This window comes from Portunus trituberculatus, chromosome 8 (assembly GCF_017591435.1).
Source record: "Portunus trituberculatus isolate SZX2019 chromosome 8, ASM1759143v1, whole genome shotgun sequence".
NCBI lineage: Eukaryota > Metazoa > Arthropoda > Malacostraca > Decapoda > Portunidae > Portunus > Portunus trituberculatus.
The window spans coordinates 7,309,086-7,327,637 of record NC_059262.1 but is presented as its reverse complement, the minus strand read 5'-3'; the positions used below and the strand labels follow the sequence as shown (position 1 = coordinate 7,327,637).

At 41.6% G+C, this 18,552-nt stretch overlaps 2 protein-coding genes across 10 annotated transcripts; one reads left to right on the top strand and one right to left on the bottom strand.

The window, feature by feature from the left end:
• Positions 1 to 510: 510 nt before the first annotated feature.
• Positions 511 to 6,437, bottom strand: LOC123500186 (ubiquitin-like domain-containing CTD phosphatase 1). Its single transcript, XM_045248938.1, has 6 exons — positions 6,290 to 6,437; positions 6,069 to 6,127; positions 5,768 to 5,905; positions 5,203 to 5,376; positions 4,681 to 4,839; positions 511 to 4,376 (listed from the first exon to the last, which is right to left on the bottom strand). Exons 1-6 carry the CDS (start codon positions 6,435 to 6,437, stop codon positions 4,110 to 4,112), a joined length of 945 nt encoding a protein of 314 aa, XP_045104873.1. The 3' UTR covers positions 511 to 4,109.
• A 779-nt stretch (positions 6,438 to 7,216) lies between these two features.
• On the top strand, positions 7,217 to 16,008 carry LOC123500158 (arrestin domain-containing protein 3-like). 9 transcript variants are annotated; one of them, XM_045248894.1, is made up of 9 exons: positions 7,217 to 7,325; positions 8,704 to 8,906; positions 9,361 to 9,486; positions 9,799 to 10,010; positions 10,532 to 10,714; positions 11,022 to 11,204; positions 11,417 to 11,714; positions 12,027 to 12,196; positions 12,573 to 16,008. In XM_045248894.1, exons 2-8 carry the CDS (start codon positions 8,792 to 8,794, stop codon positions 12,149 to 12,151), a joined length of 1,242 nt encoding a protein of 413 aa, XP_045104829.1. In that variant the 5' UTR covers positions 7,217 to 7,325; positions 8,704 to 8,791; the 3' UTR covers positions 12,152 to 12,196; positions 12,573 to 16,008. The 9 variants fall into 9 exon arrangements, with proteins under 9 accessions (XP_045104829.1, XP_045104848.1, XP_045104857.1 ...); XM_045248913.1 differs by having other exon boundaries at positions 7,260 to 7,397; positions 12,076 to 12,196; XM_045248922.1 differs by having other exon boundaries at positions 7,260 to 7,397; positions 12,076 to 12,202.
• Positions 16,009 to 18,552: the final 2,544 nt, after the last annotated feature.

Below are 18,552 nucleotides of genomic sequence, written 5' to 3'. Positions count from 1 at the left end.
GTTGCTGCCCCGAGCAGGCCACCAAGGGGCCGTGCCGGGTGCCGACTGGTTGAGTCAGTGCTGCTGTACTGAGTAGACTGGCATCAGTCCTCTAGGTCAATGGTTCATGCCAAAGAATAAGATAGTTTGCTGCGTTTCTGTCTCACTTCTTGGGCGGCTGTCTCTCCGCCGGTGAGATTGTTGACTGATTTGTGTTGTATTGTTGAATATGATTTTTTTACTGCTTCCTGTGTACCCTCAGAGTTATGAGTGTTGAGTGCCGCCACTAACGGCTGTTTTCATACTCGTTTTGGTTTGTTAGATCAATAAAAATGAAGCCCATGAATAAATATTTTAAAAGTCTTTTGTAGTTTCCGTATTACGATTACTATTACATATTAAGTTAGTTTTGGTTCTTATCCTTTGTAGAATTATCTCCAATTGAGTGAATCATTCCAACTAAAATTTACAGCAAGATGAGATTCTTATTCAGCATTTGAAGGAAATTGATCAGACAAATAAAATCCTAAATTGAATTTCCTGTAGCTTTAATCAGATGAAGTGGATGGATGGATTCATTCATTTACAGAAATAGAATACAATGGAATGGTTCAGAAAAGAAATGTACTAGTGTGTGTGAAATGGAGCAATGATCCCAACATACATTATACACATTGTAGTGGCAACTCCTGGTGAACATTTGTTGTGAAGTGGGATTGTGTTACAGTGAGAGGAAACCAAGGCCAAGTTGCCATCCCTGCAGGGCACCAAGGCCACAGGACAGCAGGAGAGTCTTAGCCACTCTCTCCACCAGCTTAGTGTTGGTGATGTGCAACAAGTAAGCATTTCACAAATCTGAAATGCTTAAATTCAAATTCACATGAGTTTTAATGTTTGAGAAAAAATATTTTTGATGCATTGATGGCCATGGCCAAGTGACATTAGTTTGTCATTCACTAATCCTTCCCCTAGTGTGGGGCTTTCTGGTCACCTGCATACTGCAGACAAATTCAAATTTGTATTGGGATGTGATATTTAGAGTGCTGTTGATAACTTACATATATCTGCAATGAGTACATACTCATGCACCAATGGCACCAATGACATTCACCATTTTGAGTGAAGATAATATTACTTACTAGTATTTTATTCCTTATCAGTGACATATCAACATTTTGGTTATGAATCCAACATGCTGGAGTTTTACACTGCCAAAAATGTCTCGGACCAAACTGGAAAAACCAAGATAAATATGTATTGTTATATCTAACATTTTATTTCACATATTTTATCATGAGTGGAATAATACTTAATTTAAAAATTCAACTGGAATATGCATAATTCAGCACAAAACAGTGGACAGGCAGATTGTTGGAAATTCACAAACACTTTGATGATTCATTGTGACAAACTCCTGCATGAGGTACAAACACTAAGAGGAGGAGTATTCACCACAAACTTGGGAAAAGATATCACACTTTTTTTTTCTTACCAAGGGCACTCTGCAGTTGGCAGGTGGAAGACATTAGACTACCTCATACACACCCTGACACAACACACACCACACCTGCCCTAAGGCTTCCCACAACACATACAACCTTAACATGATGTGAGGCAGTGCATATTAGTCTAGATGATCCAGATCTGGCTGGTGACACACCTAACACAGCTACCTTGGGTGTAAGGTCAGTATGGTAGCTTTGTCTAACACACCAGGGCAGCCGTGGCATTGTCAGTTCCTGCCAAGGCCATGTGTGCTCCAAGATGCCCTATCAGAACCCAGTCATGGTGAAGGAATGACAGGCTCACACTAAACCATCTTTCAAAATCCATCAACTAGTAGGAAGGAATTGTGAATACAAGAATATTTCTGAAAATACATTTCAGATCTGAGGTGCTATTTATGGCAACTACAAATGATATAAATGAGAATTTGTGGGTGTACATATGCAATGTGATTGTAAAGCAATACATTCCGAGAACATGCTCCTCTCTCCTTACTGCAAAGAAAACACTTACATACTTTTCTTAGTACACATAATGGGCTGATTCATGCATATAGAGGAGTGTTGTACCAGCTACACACTGGAAACATATCAACAAACACACTGTGAGAGCAAATTATGAAGTGTTGCATCCATTACTAAGCACCCAGCCACCAGGCAATCCATCACATGCTGCCTCATTCCTTCGTCTGCCCACTGCCTTCCTGCATGTAGTCAGGACACTGCTTTACATTCTGAAGGCTAAGGAGTTTTCACTTCACTTCATTCCTCACTACTGCATGCATGTCATGCATAACACCATCACAAAAACTTATAATGTATCTCTCAATTGTGTGATCTTAATAATTCATAAATTTAACCAAAATGTACTGAAGAACTGATTTATTCTGACATTTCATCAAGACACAGACCAATCATCAATCAGTTAATTAATAAATTAAATACCAGTGTCCAAAGAACCTAAAAGGATTCTCCTTCAGCCTGACCCATCCCAAGACACACAGCCAATAACACAATGCTATACAAACTTCTGTGCCAGTATGTATTAGTGTGTCAGTGGCTGCTGCAGCTCCTGCTACTGCAGCTGCTACTTGATGCCAAACAAGACTGATAACAGCAGGAATTCAGACGTTCCTCACTACCTGCCCAGCCACCGTGATTGAGTTCATCAGAGATGACTTGATGTCTTCAGGGCAACAGGCTGCAGCAAACTGAAGCTATAGGAAGCACCACAAAAATACATAATATGCTCAGAACCACAAAAAATTCTATATCCTCTTTAGTAAAAGAGTTGGTGATCAGCATCACACTTGAGTATTCTTTGAGAGGGAAGGAATGACACTGGCTGCTAATCCTTACTCCTATGGGACAAGCTGAGAGATGGAATTCATTCAACCAATCATTAAGAATGATCAATGCAATATTAGATTCTGCAGAAGAAATAAATTCATGCACAAACATGCACACAGACATCTTGGCTTCCCACACCTAACATCATCATCACTCCTATTGACAAACAGCAGACCTGTGCCAGCAACCACCACCACCACACCTGCTGCCCTCACTGCCCTTAAACTCCGAAACCTTACCTCACACTTTCAATAAATCTGTTCCTTTAAGGTGCAAGAAATCTTAGCTTACTTTCCTCAGGCATTCTACCATGGGTCTGTTCTGAGATGCTCGCTGACCATCAGTACTTTGGCATCATCCAATCCATTATATTTTCATCTGCCTATATTTTGTATCCTTTAAATATGCTGTGATAATTGTGGCACAAAATGCAAATGTACAAAACACACAACTGTGTGAAATTTGTAAAGTGTGGCAGAAGCAGCAGAATGCATCAAGTTTGTCTGGCTTCCATGTTTCTCATTTATTGTTTAGTGATATTTATTTAACCTAAATTTTGTCTAGTAACAGATTAATCTAATCTAAAAAAACTTTCTTTGGCATGCCAGGCACACTATACTGGCTTATCATGTGTATTAAAGATGTCAAGGAAAACCACAAGTGGATGCATCTGGAATTGAGGATGCTGAAGTACTGATGGTCAACCTGTATTGCCTTTACAAAATGTACAAAAAATAAAAGGGTCAGGCTTATTTGTTAAGAAGTGAGGAGTCTGCCATGAATGGTGAACTTTTAAGCTTATTGACTTGAAGCAACTAGTGTGACTGTAGCCACAAGCTGCTGTGCCCCCACAGGCAAGCTGTCCCTTGGGTAATTTTGAGCAGCGCACAGGCGAGTTGCCACCAAGCAGTGCACATCAAATGGTTTATTGAGCCTCTTAAGGGACTCTGGGGAGCACCACCAACTAAAAGACTGTAAGCAAGGCACCTTAAAGTCAATCTTCCCCCCAGACTCCCTACACAGATAACCCTGGACTAACACCTCTAATACTCTAAATCATTCACAAGTGTGGAAATACCACCACCATCCGATCTAATGAAGATCAGTCACTTTAACTGACAAGGAAATAACCAGACAGATCCTCCAGCCTTCGCGGCAATGATGACAGCAGCATCTACACAAACGTGACCACAATCAGCAGCGGACTAGCAGTACAGGGCTTAGCTGGGGGGTGAGCAAGGAAGCTGCAGCCCTGTGCAGCAGACTAGGGCAGGGTCAGTTGTACCCCTCCTTGCGGTAGTGCTCCCATTTGCTGTGGTTGAGGGTTGAGATGTCTTCCACCTTGGAGATGTCCTCCAGGTAGGAAGCCAGACGCAGCAGCTCCCGATCCGTCAGGCGGTTCACGTGAGCCTGACGGAAAGCTCGGATCTTGAGGCCATTCTGTGGATTCATGAGGAAGTTGCGGCGCAGATCATCAAACATGATGGTGTTCTGCTGTGTGTAGTGCCTATACTTGCCCCACACCACACCCAGCGGCTTCACCTGAATGAAAGAAAGGAGTCAGTGCTCCATGAATCACAACAACTCACAAAACAACATATCTATTCACACAAAAAAAAACACTAAATGAAAAGAAAATTACATTGTGAGCTTATGACTGATGGAGATAAGGGAAAAAAATAACAACCTCCATCAATTATACCTACAGAGCAGAACAAAACATGAAGGTGAAGACCAAATTAAATGAACAAGGACAACACTGGCACAGTTAAGTAAAAATACAATACAGAACAGAATTAATGCTCCACAAAGACAATTATGAAGGGTAAAGACACACCACACACACCTCAATGACACCATATTTCTGAGTTTCGACAGTTATCATGGCCAGGGAGTCAAGGTAGAAGGCAATCTTGTAATTAGGATGGCTGGACACTCCAAGCAGTTTCATCTTCTCCACAATCCACTTCATGCTTGTGGCTGACCAGATTGCTATGTCGTAATTCTGCAGCAAAAGAGAGCCTGTTAAGGGGGAAGGCCTGTCCTGCTATGTGTTTATTGTTGTTTGTGCCATTTTTTGTTCTTTTTTGGGGGGATGGGCAACTTATTCTATTTCTTATTTTGTGTGTGCCAGTCTATTTTGTTTTTCATTCATTTATTTTAGTGTGTATATATTAGTCTTTTATCTATTTTTTATTGATTTCTTCTCTTTGTATATACCGGCAGTTTGTTTTCAAAGTTTTAGTCTGCATTTTTTGTCATTTGGTCAGTTTTAGTCTATTATGCATTTACTTTCTTTTATTCTTATGTTCTTAAATATTCTAGCAAGACCTGACCTGACCCAGCATCTGACTAGACCTAAGCTGACCTTGTAAGCTGAAGTAAGGAACTCATGCAGGTACGGCCTCATCAGCTCAGCTCCAGTCTCTGCGGTGGAGCGATGGTCAAAGAGTGTGTAGTCAATGTCCAGCACCAGCAGCTTCTTCCCCGGCCGCATGTCATTCAGAAGCTTCACCTTGTACTCCTTGACCCTCTTTTGAACCTGCAGGACACAACACAAGACTAATGGAATGACAAGAATATTCAGCAATGCCTTCCTCTCTCTCTCACTACGACAATTTTCCAAGGCCACGAAGACAACTTGCTGAGTTTTCAACACAGTTTCTCCTTTCAATAAACTAAAAATGTTGCCAATCTATCACTAAGTAAGTAATTAAACTAAGTAAATAAACGAGAACCATAAAAATACTCTTAAAACACAAGTATCTTCAACTGGAGCCTTTGGAAAGCAGTGATGGTGAGAGAGCTAAGCATTTCAGAATACAGGCCAGAGACAGACAGGTAGATACAAACTCCCTGATGACTCAGAATGGAAAGCAAATATGATCTCGCTACAGCATCAAAGTTTCGTTCAATGACTCAGTGTTACTCACCTTCTGCAAGTACTCGGCTCTATTCTCAATGGCCACCTCTTCCTCCTCAATGTCCAGGTCATTGATGACTGGCGGCAGGTTTTCTGGGATGCGCTGGGCTTCCGCAACGCTGCTCTCCAGGGAGCCAATCATCATGATCTGGTGGGTGTTCACTGTTAATTGTTGTCTGTATATATTTACTAATGGCACATTGTTACATTACACATTTAACTGCACTTTTATGTGACATTCTTTCTTTAAATCTTGCCCACCAAGTACAGTTTGGAAGCATAGTGGTGAGCAGCAGGTGTTCACTACTGACCTTGGTGCCTGGTTTAAGGCCAACTGCTCCCATCTTGGTGTCATCATCTGGGTATTTCCCTGGAACAAGTAAGACAGGTCAGTCTGTGTGTTCAACCCATAGGATAAATAAAGTAATATCTCCAACATTGTGTTGTTTCAAGATATATTTTATATTTTGTTCATGACGAGTGCAAAACGTTTCAGAATATAACTTCCTTCTTTCCCCAACCATACACACACCTTTGACCTTCAAGTTGAGAAGCTTCTGTCTATGTGGCATCACTCCTGTCAGGCCCTCGATGGCGTCCTTGAACTCCTTGACCGTCATGGTGTCCTCCTCCACCTCCACTTCATACTCCTTCCCACTCCACTTCACCGTCACCTTCATCACCGCGACACGACACAACCCGACACAACACTTCCACCTCAGACTACCACTTCCCCCTCAGCTCCTCTCGGTTTGGCTGGGTGTTCGCGTTGTTTTGGCTGTTGTCTTCTTGTGGAGGTCACAGGGATGAATAATGAGAAGTGAGTGGTGGTCAGGCCAGGATCGGAGATTAAAGATCCTTCCACCTCAGACCTCCGCTGGTTTTCCCCTGACTCCTCTCCGCCAGGCTAGATACGAGTTTTATCTTGCTATTCTGGGACCTGATAAAAATGGCAGGTCAAGCCAGCGTGAGGGTGGGGTCAGGTCACAGCAGAAGGGGTCATGTCAGAGGTGAACGTGGTCAAGTCAGTGGTTGGATATGTGCTCGGCGTCTCTGTGTCAGTGTTTACACTTCACAGTTTGCCACTTGCCAGGCCAGTCTCCGCCTGAATTGTCTCGGCTCTCATTCATTCAGTCAATCTCGTCTCACATTAGGAGCTGATACTTCTATATAATATTTGTAATTATCCTCTGACCAGCATCAATAACTTCCTTTGAATTATTATGCTTGACTGTTTGCAGTGAATTTACGTGTCGTATGAAGAGTGCAACTTAATCTCCCATATATGTTATGACAACCAAATCAGTGCAGATGAACTGAAACATACAATTCATTCCTACATGTAAATTTATGGTGTGCTTTTATTTAGCAGAAATACTGAGTAGGAGTATACAATGATATTGTCTTACAATGCTTTATCCCGCCTCCCGAGTATTGGCGCGTTCAGGATGCTGATTGTTGAGTGCCAAGTTCAGCTGACACGATCAAGTGTGTGGTACGGAGAGTGGCGGAGACAACACCACTGCAGCAGACTCCTGTAAGAGGCGCAGACTGGCAAGCAGAACAAGGTCATTCCTGGGCGGAGAGTCCGAAGGAGTCGTCACTGTGGTCTCTGCGGACTTGTAGACAGACATTTTCAGGTGCTTCTTTGCCGCTGAGTGATGCTTAATCTTCTGCGATTGCTACTTTGCTACTTTCATTCTTGGTTTCCCCAGTGCGATTTGCGACTTTGGGACTGTAACTTTTTTTCCCCCCCTGATGCGACTTCCTTAAAAAAAAAAGTAAACTTTTAGCGGGATAACAGAAACATGCTTTAATGAGGCCAAGAGACATATGTATTATCTTGTTATATTTTTTTAAGTTAATACACAACCTAAGCTAATATTTGGTACGTTATTAATAGCTCTTATCTGTCCTCTCCAATCTCAGTCCAAATAGGTCACAAGAAGAGGAAGAGAGTAGCCTGGAGGATAACGTGAGAGGGAAGGTACTGTGTTTGTGATTATATGATATATGTCCATATGAGACTTACAAGTACCTCTGCTTGTGTATGTTACAAAGAAGTCACAAAGGCTGCTAAGAAGAATTAAATGACATGAATAATGAATCTTAACTGGTATTATGGCAATGAGTTTCAGTGAACAGTGGTCAGTACGTATTTCAAGGCTACTTGAGTGACGTTGTGGTGTATTGGAAGTATTAATATGTCAGAGGGGATATGTGTGATGTGCAAGTGGTGTTGGCTGGCATTGTATGAAGTGGTGGGTGTGCTGCAAAGGTTGAACACTGCTAAGTAGGGCGTATCCTGGGGTGACTCATGGCTGTGTTTTGTGCGCTCTCTATCTAATTACACCATGACAGTAACAAGGAAGCCCTATATGCGCCTTGTACGTCCAGAGTCATTCCATGCAGTGTGTGACGTGGGTGAGGCAGACAGACAGGTGTTGGCAGTGACAGTAATGAGGGCAGTGAGGAGATTGAGTATAGCTTCCCTCAGAATTTTTTTTGTCTGTGCTATGTGACCCGCCCCTCTCTCCTCCCCTCCCAAGGACACGCATATACATACACACGCGCGCACACACACAGCTGCCTTCATGGGTAGCGTCAGTAGTAAGGTGGTGGTTGGATAGCTGTGGTTTAGGATGAAAGAGGCTAAAATAAGACAAATGCGGTAAACTTTGAGGGTTTAAGGGCGAAACACCACTGTTGGGAGGAATCTCTAAAAGATAGCCAACAGACAGGAGATATCATCCTTCCCTATGCCCCCTTACACTATTCTTGGTTATAAAAGTGCCTTAAGAACATTAACAACATTTTACTTAGCCTAACATTGGGTGCTTCACCAAATTGTGACATTCATGAAACACCAACAGATAAACAGTGCTGTTAAAACTACAATTTCCCTTCTCTGCCTTTGCTGTGTCTTATAATGCTTTGTCTTTCCAGGGACATCTGTGCAACACGGAACGATTAAGAGATTCTAGTTCCCTGTTCCCCATACCTTGGGCTTCCCTCATTCCTGCAAGCCACAGCAATGGTGTTCACTACCTTCTTGGTGACGCTGGACCCTGAGCTGCCTGTCTATGTCCCAGGGCAGGCTGTCAATGGCTATCTCACGGTGGCCTGTCACGAGGAAGTCTCTTGCAGAAGTTAGTGTGTGGTTTTGGTTTACTGGTTTATCAGTTACTAGAAGGAATAGTTATTGATTTGAGAAAATTATTGTTTTTTAGTTCTATGAAGTAGTTCATGGCTTTGGTTCTGCAGTTGAATAGTTATTAGAGAGAAAGATGACTGCATCTTCTCTAGACTAATGGTTCACTTACCTGCCTCTCTTTAGTGCTAATGAAACATATATATATATATATATATACTATTTGAGTGAGTAACATTATATGACTTTACAGAACAAAATAAAAACACAGATACTGAAAGCTTTAAGCTACTCCATCATTCCTTTGGCTGCCATTGGTATCTTTTATACTGCAAACTTATCTCTCACTACTTTAACTAAGCTTTGAGTAGGATCCATAAGAATGTAAAGGTTTGGTGGTGCAGTGTGTGGGCTTACATGTGTGTGTGTGTGTGTGTGCTTGTTGGTAACAGGTATCAAGATCACCATCAAGGGGCAGTCCAAGGTGCACTGGTCCGAGAAGAGCGGCAAGAGTAGACGCCACTACCGGGCTGGGGAGCTGTACTTCAGACACCCTATCCTTGTCTGGGGTGGTGAAGGCACGTATAGCACACACACACACACACACACACACACACACACACACACACACACACACACACACACACACACACACACACACACACACACACCTTTTTTGCTTAGTCTCTCTCTCTCTCTCTCTCTCTCTCTCTCTCTCTCTCTCTCTCTCTCTCTCTCTCTCTCTCTCCTAACCTCAGGTAAAAGGCATGCTCTAATAAAGAGAAGAATAAGAATGTCTATTGTTTATGAATTATTTACTACAGGATATTTTTATCCTGGTGCTTATATTACTCTCTCAGTCACTGTCCCTTTCTACCTCGCTTCTCCAGGCTCAGGTAACAGCTTTAGTCCAGGTTACCGCAAGTTTCCCTTCTCCTTCATTTTGCCACGAGACATTCCGTCCTCCTTTGTGTCAAACATTGGCAAGGTGATGTATCAGGTGAAGGCTGAGGCTGACCTGCCCTGGAGCTTTGACAAGAGCCACAAGGTGTTCTTCTCGGTCAACTTCATGTATGACCTTAATTTGGATCCCTTTGCGACAGTGAGTTACAGTTATTGTTATTCTTGTTATTAGTGTTGTCTTGTTTTGTTTCTCTTACATATATATTTTTCTCCCCTTTGTGTTCATTATTATCTTCATCATCTTTGTCGGTATTATAGTCGTTGTATGGGAGAGATGATGAGGAAAAAACAAACTTACTAAATTAAGAGAGAGAGAAAGGAAATATATACAGTAGAAATGTTAACCCTTTCAGTACCATGATGCATTCCCATATCATTTCTTGTTTCTATTTGGTGATTTTATACAGCTTCAGAAACTCATGTGGGGATTAAAATATTTAAGACTGTGGCCTTTAATCTTCTGACCTCCATAGATCTTTCCTAATGTGAATAAAATGGTCTAATCCTACATAAATCTCGAGGTAAAAATGTGTTCCAGTATTGAAGGAGTTAAGGGAAAAACAAACAAACTACTAACTTACGACCTAAAAAATGGAAAGATGGACACAGAGAAGAAAATACTAAATAGATAATAAACTGATAAATTCATTCACTCTGCAGATCCCAATGGTAATTCAGAAGGAGGATACTGTGTGCTGCTGCTGTTGTGCTGAGGGCCCCATAGAGATGAACATGCGGGCACAGCGGTCGGGTTACGTGTCTGGCGAGAGCATCTTGGTGAACGGAGATGTGATGAACAACACAAGCTCCACCATTGAGTATACTGAGATTAAGCTTATTCAGGTAATGGTGATGGTGGTGGTGGTGGGTAATTGTTGTTGTAGTGATGATGACAGTGGTGGTGGTTATGATGAATGATTATGAAGGATGACTTTTTACTGCTTATTTATTTATATATTATTTTTTTTGTCCTCTCATCAGTTTCTTTCTTTTTCTATCTTTGTTTCCCTCCCAACTTCTCCATTCCAATCTCTGCTTTATCTCCTCTCTTTCATCTTGTTTTTTCTCCCCTTTCTTCCTTTCTTTCTCGTCCATCTTTGTCTTTTCTCTTCACCAACTATAATCTGAATTGTGTTTCTCCAACCTGCAGGTAACCACTTACATCACCAAGGCCAAGCAGAAGCAGATAGAGAGGACAGTGCAGAGAGTGTACCACCCTCAGTTGGGTTCTCGCTGCAGGGATGTATGGGAGAATGTGCCTCTGCCCATCCCAGCTGTGCCTGCCAGTCACCTCAAGCACTGTAACATTATCACCATTCAGTACATCTTTGTGGTGAGTTGGGGAGGGGAGGCTGGAGTGTTTTGCAATGCTTTTGTGTCATGAAGACTCTAGTTGAAGGTACATGGCTTTTTAAGAAAGCTTTTATGGTGTTTATAAATGCTGACCAGTAAATGTTATTCTGTGAATTGTGATTGCTTTTAGTGTGTATATGTGTATGTGTATTTCTCTTAGTACAACAAACAAACTGATGCTTGTATTTTCAGCTACTGGCAAAGTTTGGGACTTGTAAGACTGTGAAAGCCAAGGTGCCTGTGATCGTCGGCTCCCTGCCCCTACAGAACACCTACTCCTCCTTCCTTGTCCAACCCAGTGCTGCAGAAATAGGTGGTACTACTATGACAGTCCCTATCAATCACAGCCCCAGGCACAGCCCCAGACACAGCCCTGCTGTCCCCTCGCACTCACACCCACCCTCAGCTCCTTCACCCACTGCCCCTCCATACAGTGGTGACCCACCTCCCTACACTGAAAATTTCCTTCCCGAGGAGTTCCGTGAAGTTCGTAAGTGTTGCAGTGTTTTGCTTGTACGGTGGTGTGGTGTCATTTCATGGTGTTCCCTAAAAGTTAGAAGATTCTGTCAAAATTGCAGAATACCACATATGCCAGATTATAAGATGAGTTTTTATTTTGCCAATTTTGAGACTCCTAAATCAAGGGGTCTTCCCTCTCATCACCTCTTCCACTGCAACTATGCTAATGCTGCTCTCTCTCTCTCTCTCTCTCTCTCTCTCTCTCTCTCTCTCTCTCTCTCTCTCTCTCTCTCTCTCTCTCTCTCTCTCTCTCTCTCTCTCTCTCTGTGTGTCTCACTTGTAGCCCCACCCTCCTATGCCTCCTGTGTCTTCGGCAATACCAATGATGGCAGGCTGGGAGACGATGCTGAAGACAGTGACACCGGGGAATTTTCCCCTCGTTATCTGACCTACAGGACACAGACCTAGAGGGGCAGCAGTGCAGGGCTCCCTCTCTGTTGCCAAACTGTGGAGGTACAAGTATGTCAGGGGATGTACTGAGAAATGTCAGAGATGGATGGATAGGTTGACATTCATAGCTTCTCTTGAGAATAGGCAGCACAGATTTCTGCTTGTTAAATACTGCTACTAGAGGGATAGACAGATGTGTTAATAGATACATAGGCTCTCGTGGGAATAAATGGTACATATTTCTGCTTGTATTTGATATGTCATCAAGGTTGTAGGAGGATAAACAACAAGTATATATATCTGATTGTTGATGTTTAGTTAGTTAGTGTGTAGGACCAATAAATATTTCTAATTGTTGATATTTAGTAAGTTTTCCTCAAAACTTAATGGAAATAAGTGAGTAATTTCTGTGTTGTTACTTGATATTGTATTCCTGCAGGACCAGCCTCTATTGCTGTCATGTGGGTCTCAGCATTCCACCATAGCCCTGCCCTGCCACTGGCACCACTGACATCACTACCTCAGCCACACATTTGCCTGCACCTTATGCAGTGTAAGGTTCGTCTCAGGGCAGCAATCTGCCATGTGGGCAAATACTTCGTTACAACCACAGGCGTGGATTTCAAGAGTTCAGAATGTTTGATGTGGGTGTGCTGTGTGTCTCTAATACATGCAGCCACTCAGACAATGAAAAAGAAAAGAGTGTTGGTCTCAAAGGGAAGGTAAGAAGGTTTTCTTGGCTCAAGGTAGTTTCTTATTGGGAGTGTTGGTGTTCTCTCCCTCCTCCAGTGTGTGCCATTGTATTGTATCAGACTAAGGGGATGTACTAATGTTGTGTCTTATCTTAAACAATGCATGTGTGTTAATGAATTCTCCACCCCCTCTCTCTCTCTCTCTCTCTCTCTCTCTCTCTCTCTCTCTCTCTCTCTCTCTCTCTCTCTCTCTCTCTCTCTCTCTCTCCTATCCACCCAAGGCTCAGGTAACCATTCTGTCAAACTTTGCCACATATAGTGTTTTGAAGAACTTAGGCACAATAACTTACTCTATTGTTCCCTCCAGATTGCATCCCTGAGAAGTGTGTTCAATGTTTACTGTATGTACTATATAACTAACAAAAATTTTTTACATTCTAGGAAAGATAGAAAAGACAATAGTAAGGTAAACTGATGGAGTTGGAGAGATATAGAAGACAGTAGTAAGATAAACGGATAGAGTTATAGATTTTTCAGTGAGCATGTGAAGTAAAACGGACAATTGACAACTGAGAGGTCCAAGGTTCTAACCCCAGTATTCTAGAGACAAAAAACTCAGTGTAAAATAACAAAAAAATTATCTTTGTATTCTCATGATTCCTCTGAAAGTTTATGTTTTATGTTTATATATTTTCAAAGAATAGTATCTGTTTGTGGTTTATTTCTACAAATTCTACTTTCTCTCTGTCTGACCTCCATCCTTTACTTTGACATCAGTTTTTTTCATTTCTTGTGGTATTACAGCTTCTATTTTGTTTTTGAATGTCGTGCGAACAGAAACTCGTCTTTCAGTTTACTGAAGCCTCATCCTGTGCTGTTTGATGGTCACAATTCAGTACTGGCTTTACTTAATTCTATTTGTACAGTCCCCTCACTGATTTCTCTTATTACTCCTTGATTTCATTATATTTTACTCATAGTCACTGTATGTCCTCCATGTATTTTTTTCTCAGGTAAGGTTTTTATGACCTAGAGCATGATTTTTTTCAGGTAAAGTAGCTGTTTTTATAGCCTGGAGTATAATTTTATAGTACTAAGGCATTAGCATAAGTGAGTGACACACTGTAGATGCTCACTTAGGTTAGTTCTCTTGAGGACACCCACTGCAATTGTGTCCTTAATTAGCAGCTGTTATGATGGTGCTGATTCATGTTTATACTATTAATATTTTCCTTGATTCCCATTGTTGACGTATGCACACACTGCACCAGCCAGGAGTTGTGTCATGGGTTGCAAAACGGCTGGTAACTTTGATGAACTGGTAAGAAAGGGAAAGGTTATATGAAGCGAATCAAATCTGTGGTGTTATTTCTGGCCACAGTTATGCATACAGAACACAATAATAGAGGCTGTATTCTGAAACGCTCTGTTCTCTCACCACAACATTTTCCAAGGCTATGCTAATGGTTAGCCTTGTTAATCTGTCACTTGAACTGTAAAAATCACTCTTGAAAACCTGTTTTACTTCTAGTAGAGCCTTATGAAAGTAGTGGAGGTGTGTCACAAAGGTATTTCAAAGTCCAGCCTTGTATATGACACCCTAAACTCTGCAATACACTAGTTGATACAGTGTAGTCAATATATTGTACTGGCTGAGAATCCTTTATCTGGAAGGCAGGGAAATACAGTAGTACTCGTATTTAAGTGCCAACAGTTTTTATAACTCATTCACATTTACTCACCTCTAATGTTATGTATGATATTGCAGGGAAGTATCATCTGAATTTTACAAATGGTGCATTCTTTTGACTTATGATATGTGTAATACATGAAATTTACTGTAGCATTTTAATGTAACCATATTCTTAAGCTGAGGTGTGTGTGTGTAAATTTCCAAAACTATAGTACAAACTTCATTTTCTCCTATAGCTTTCCTCCCCTGCTCTTCTTGTTATAACATTCCTTCTGAGTCACAAGTAAAGTGATTGGAGGAATGCAGACATAGAGCATTCGTTACCTGGGGTCCTGACAACCACATGGCCTGGATGTGTAAGGTGGTGTAGTTTATTTATTTTCTCAGTGTTCAGTCCTCCATCAGAGTGCCTTGCTTAACCAAAAATTTATTGCCCTCAGATCAACATCACAGTGTATCCATGATGTTCCTCAGTTTGGTGACTAGTTCTCCCAGGAATGTATTGAATTGATGTCCTCTGTTTGGTATCATGTACACTAACAAGTGGCCTTTCTTTGACCTCACTTCTTGCTTCACAGTGCCATTTCCAATGTTTTCTTGGAGTGTTTTGCCTTGTTATGTTTTCTGTTTGAGATCACAATACGATAACAAGTAGCCTTACATTTAACATCACTTCTTATATCACAATGTCATCTCCAGAGCATTACCATGTCACAGTGCTACCTCACCTATCTGCCATCTAACTTAACCTAATTCAACTTAACATGATCAAACTAGAGCATTCCAGGCAAGGCATTCTCAGCAGAGTGTCAGTGGTATTTTTTAAGATGGCATTGTAGCCTTGACCATGTACTATAGTATGTATCCTGCCATTATGACTTATAAGATGTCTCTGTAAGTACAAAGGTCAAGACGTGTGTGTCTAGAGTAGCTCATGGCGGCTCTGCTTGCTCTGTGCAGCGTTGTGTGCCTTGGTCACTGTGTGGTCCTCGCTTTGCCTCGCGCTTAGGTGCTGTAGTGCTAGTGGGTTGTGGTGTTGGTGGTGGTGGTGTTGAGTATTGGTAGAAGGGTGCAGGCCTGACATAGTGGTAGTGTTGGTGGTACCTGTTGAGTATTTGCATATAGATTGTGGGAGTGGATCGTTTGGTGTAGTGTGCTTAGTTGATACTGGTGTGATAGTAAAAGAATGTGTGTGTGTGTGTGTGTGCATGCGTGCGTGTGTGCGTGTGTGTGCATGTGCGCGCAGCTGTGTGAGGCCCTGGGGAGTGTTGATTGGTGATTGTATGTTTGTATGTAAGAGTTCTTTTGAATTATGTTTAGAGTTTATGAGTGCATTATGATTATGATATGTCTGCCTGCCTTTGTTTCTTACTTATTGTTCTTTCTTTTATCTTCTCTCTTTTCTTGTTTTCATTTATTTTCATATTAATTTTTTTATTTTTCCTATCAATTCCTTTTGTTTCCTTTCCTATACTCTCTCTCTCTCTCTCTCTCTCTCTCTCTCTCTCTCTCTCTCTCTCTCTCTCTCTCTCTCTCTCTCTCTCTCTCTCTCTCTCTCTCTCTCTCTCTCTCTCTCTCTCTCTCTCTCTCTCTCTCTCTCTCTCTCTCTCTCTCAAGCATTTCATTGCTGCAAGCTTTAATCTTCTTTATGTAATGTAAACCAGTGCAGGTTAGGTCTGCATGGCTTTGTAGGCAGCAGTGAACTAACCCACTACATGTTGCTATTCTGGTGCTTGGATTGACTCTACTAATGATAATATTGTATCAGGTTTTTACAGTAAGTTGTGCTGTTGTTACATTACAGTTAAGTATACTATATACAAAAAGTACATTTTGTTACATTTTTGCCATGCCTTTTATGAACTCGTGTAATGAGTTAAGATTATATATTGAAACTAGTAATTTCTTTATCATTTTTATTATACCTGCAATATATAGCTTATTTATTTATTCATTCATTCATATTATACTAGTGTTGGACTACTTACATATATTATTTATATAGTTTTGTTCTTTAATAGTTGGTTACATTACAGTATTATATCTGAAATCTATAATCTATGTAGTTTTATAGCTAAATTATCCAGATTATGTTATAATCATGTGAAATGTTGGATTACCATTCTTATTCAACAACAAAGGGCGTTTTGAGTAGTAGTAGTAGTAGTAGTAGTAGTAGTAGTAGTAGTAGTAGTAGTAGTGGCGGTGGTAAGATCCAATGCGTAGGCAGACATACAGCAGGCCAGCCTTATCTAGTCTATGAACCCTGTAAAAACTGTAACAAAAATAATGACAGCCACAAGAAAACATCGTAGGTAGCCCATCCCTTCAATACACCCCCGGGGTAACCACGCCTCGCAGCCCACTGGTTCTCCTTGGGCGGGCTGTGGAGTGTGGATCGGGGGTGTGCATGAGAGGAAGGCAGGTTTAGGAGTAGGAAAAAATGCATGCGTACTTAATGACGTTGCTACTAATAAGTGTTAATTTCGTAGAGAGAGAGAGAGAGTGTGTGTGTGTTGGTGTGTCGGTGATCTATAATGTGGTACTTTCTTTCAATTGACGTGTCAGTCTGTATTCGCTGATCTATTTCTCCATAAACCATTAGCAGTATTTCTGATATATCCTTATGCTGAAGGTCACCGCGGTTGCTAGGTAGAGGGATGCTGCCATCTATTATCTAGTGAAAAGACCAAAGGCAAAAGTCATAACTTGGCGCGGAGGTTCGCCCAATGAGATAGCCAGTGATGTTATGCACTGTTACACACGTACTGGTTTTGCTATAACTTGTCATTTCTGAGCCACTGACTTATTCCTTTACTACAATCCGCGAGGAACAGTCACCTATAACAATGTATTAATTAATTCCTGCTATTTTCTGCCTGATTAGTGGGTGTTCTATTATAACATTTATTCATAAGGGTGTGAAAAAGAAATGCAATGGCGCCTGTTAAAGCGGTAAAGAAGAATAGTATGAACAAATATTAGATAAATAAAAGAACGGATACAGAAAGGTTTGAGATCATTATTAAAAGCTTAGGAAAAATGTAACCTCTCTTTATAGGAAGCTGGCGAATCAACGCGCGCCATCAAACTGAGGCGCGAATCTCGGAGTATTAAGGCGCCAATAATGAAAAAATTAACGGAGAGAGAGAGAGAAAGTGGCCTCGCAAAAGCTGGACATGGAGATGGAGAGCAAAACTTGTCCACGTGAATATGTGAGTGTGGCCAACCTGTTCCTAATATAGCCCTGACTGACTGCATGACTGACTGACAGACTAACTGACTGGCTGGCTGTTGCTAGGCTTCCAAGGGCGCGACCGAGTGTGTGCGCGATTAAAAGCAATTGAATATTATTATCAAAGCTGCAACAGACCTTTACATTTTTAGCTAGGCTGTTTTTCTAATGTATGGTGACTGCTTGTATATGTATAATTGTATATAGACTATAGGTAAAGACACAGCGCTTGAATAAATACAGTTTAAAACCAAATCATTATGTATACGACTATATAATACTATCAACAGTGATTATTAGAAAAGATGTATGAAAATTTTGGTTACAATGTAGAAGAAATTCTCTCTCTCTCTCTCTCTCTCTCTCTCTCTCTCTCTCTCTCTCTCTCTCTCTCTCTCTCTCTCTCTCTCTCTCAACTGACGTCAGCAGGCTCAGCAGTTCACCTTGTCGAGCCTCAGTCAAGACATACATACACACACACACACACACACACACACACATGCGCGCCCGGTAGCTCAGTGGTTAGAGCGCTAGCTTCACAAGCCAGAGGACCGGGGTTCGATTCCCCGGCCGGGTGGAGATATTTGGGTGTGTTTCCTTTCACGTGTAGCCCCTGTTCACCTAGTAGTGAGTAGGTACGGGATGTAAATCGAGGAGTTGTGACCTTGTTGTCCCGGCGTGTGGTGTGTGCCTGGTCTCAGGCCTATCCGATGATCGGAAATAATGAGCTCTGAGCTCGTTCCGTAGGGTAACGTCTGGCTGTCTCGTCAGAGACTGCAGCAGATCAAACAGTGAAACA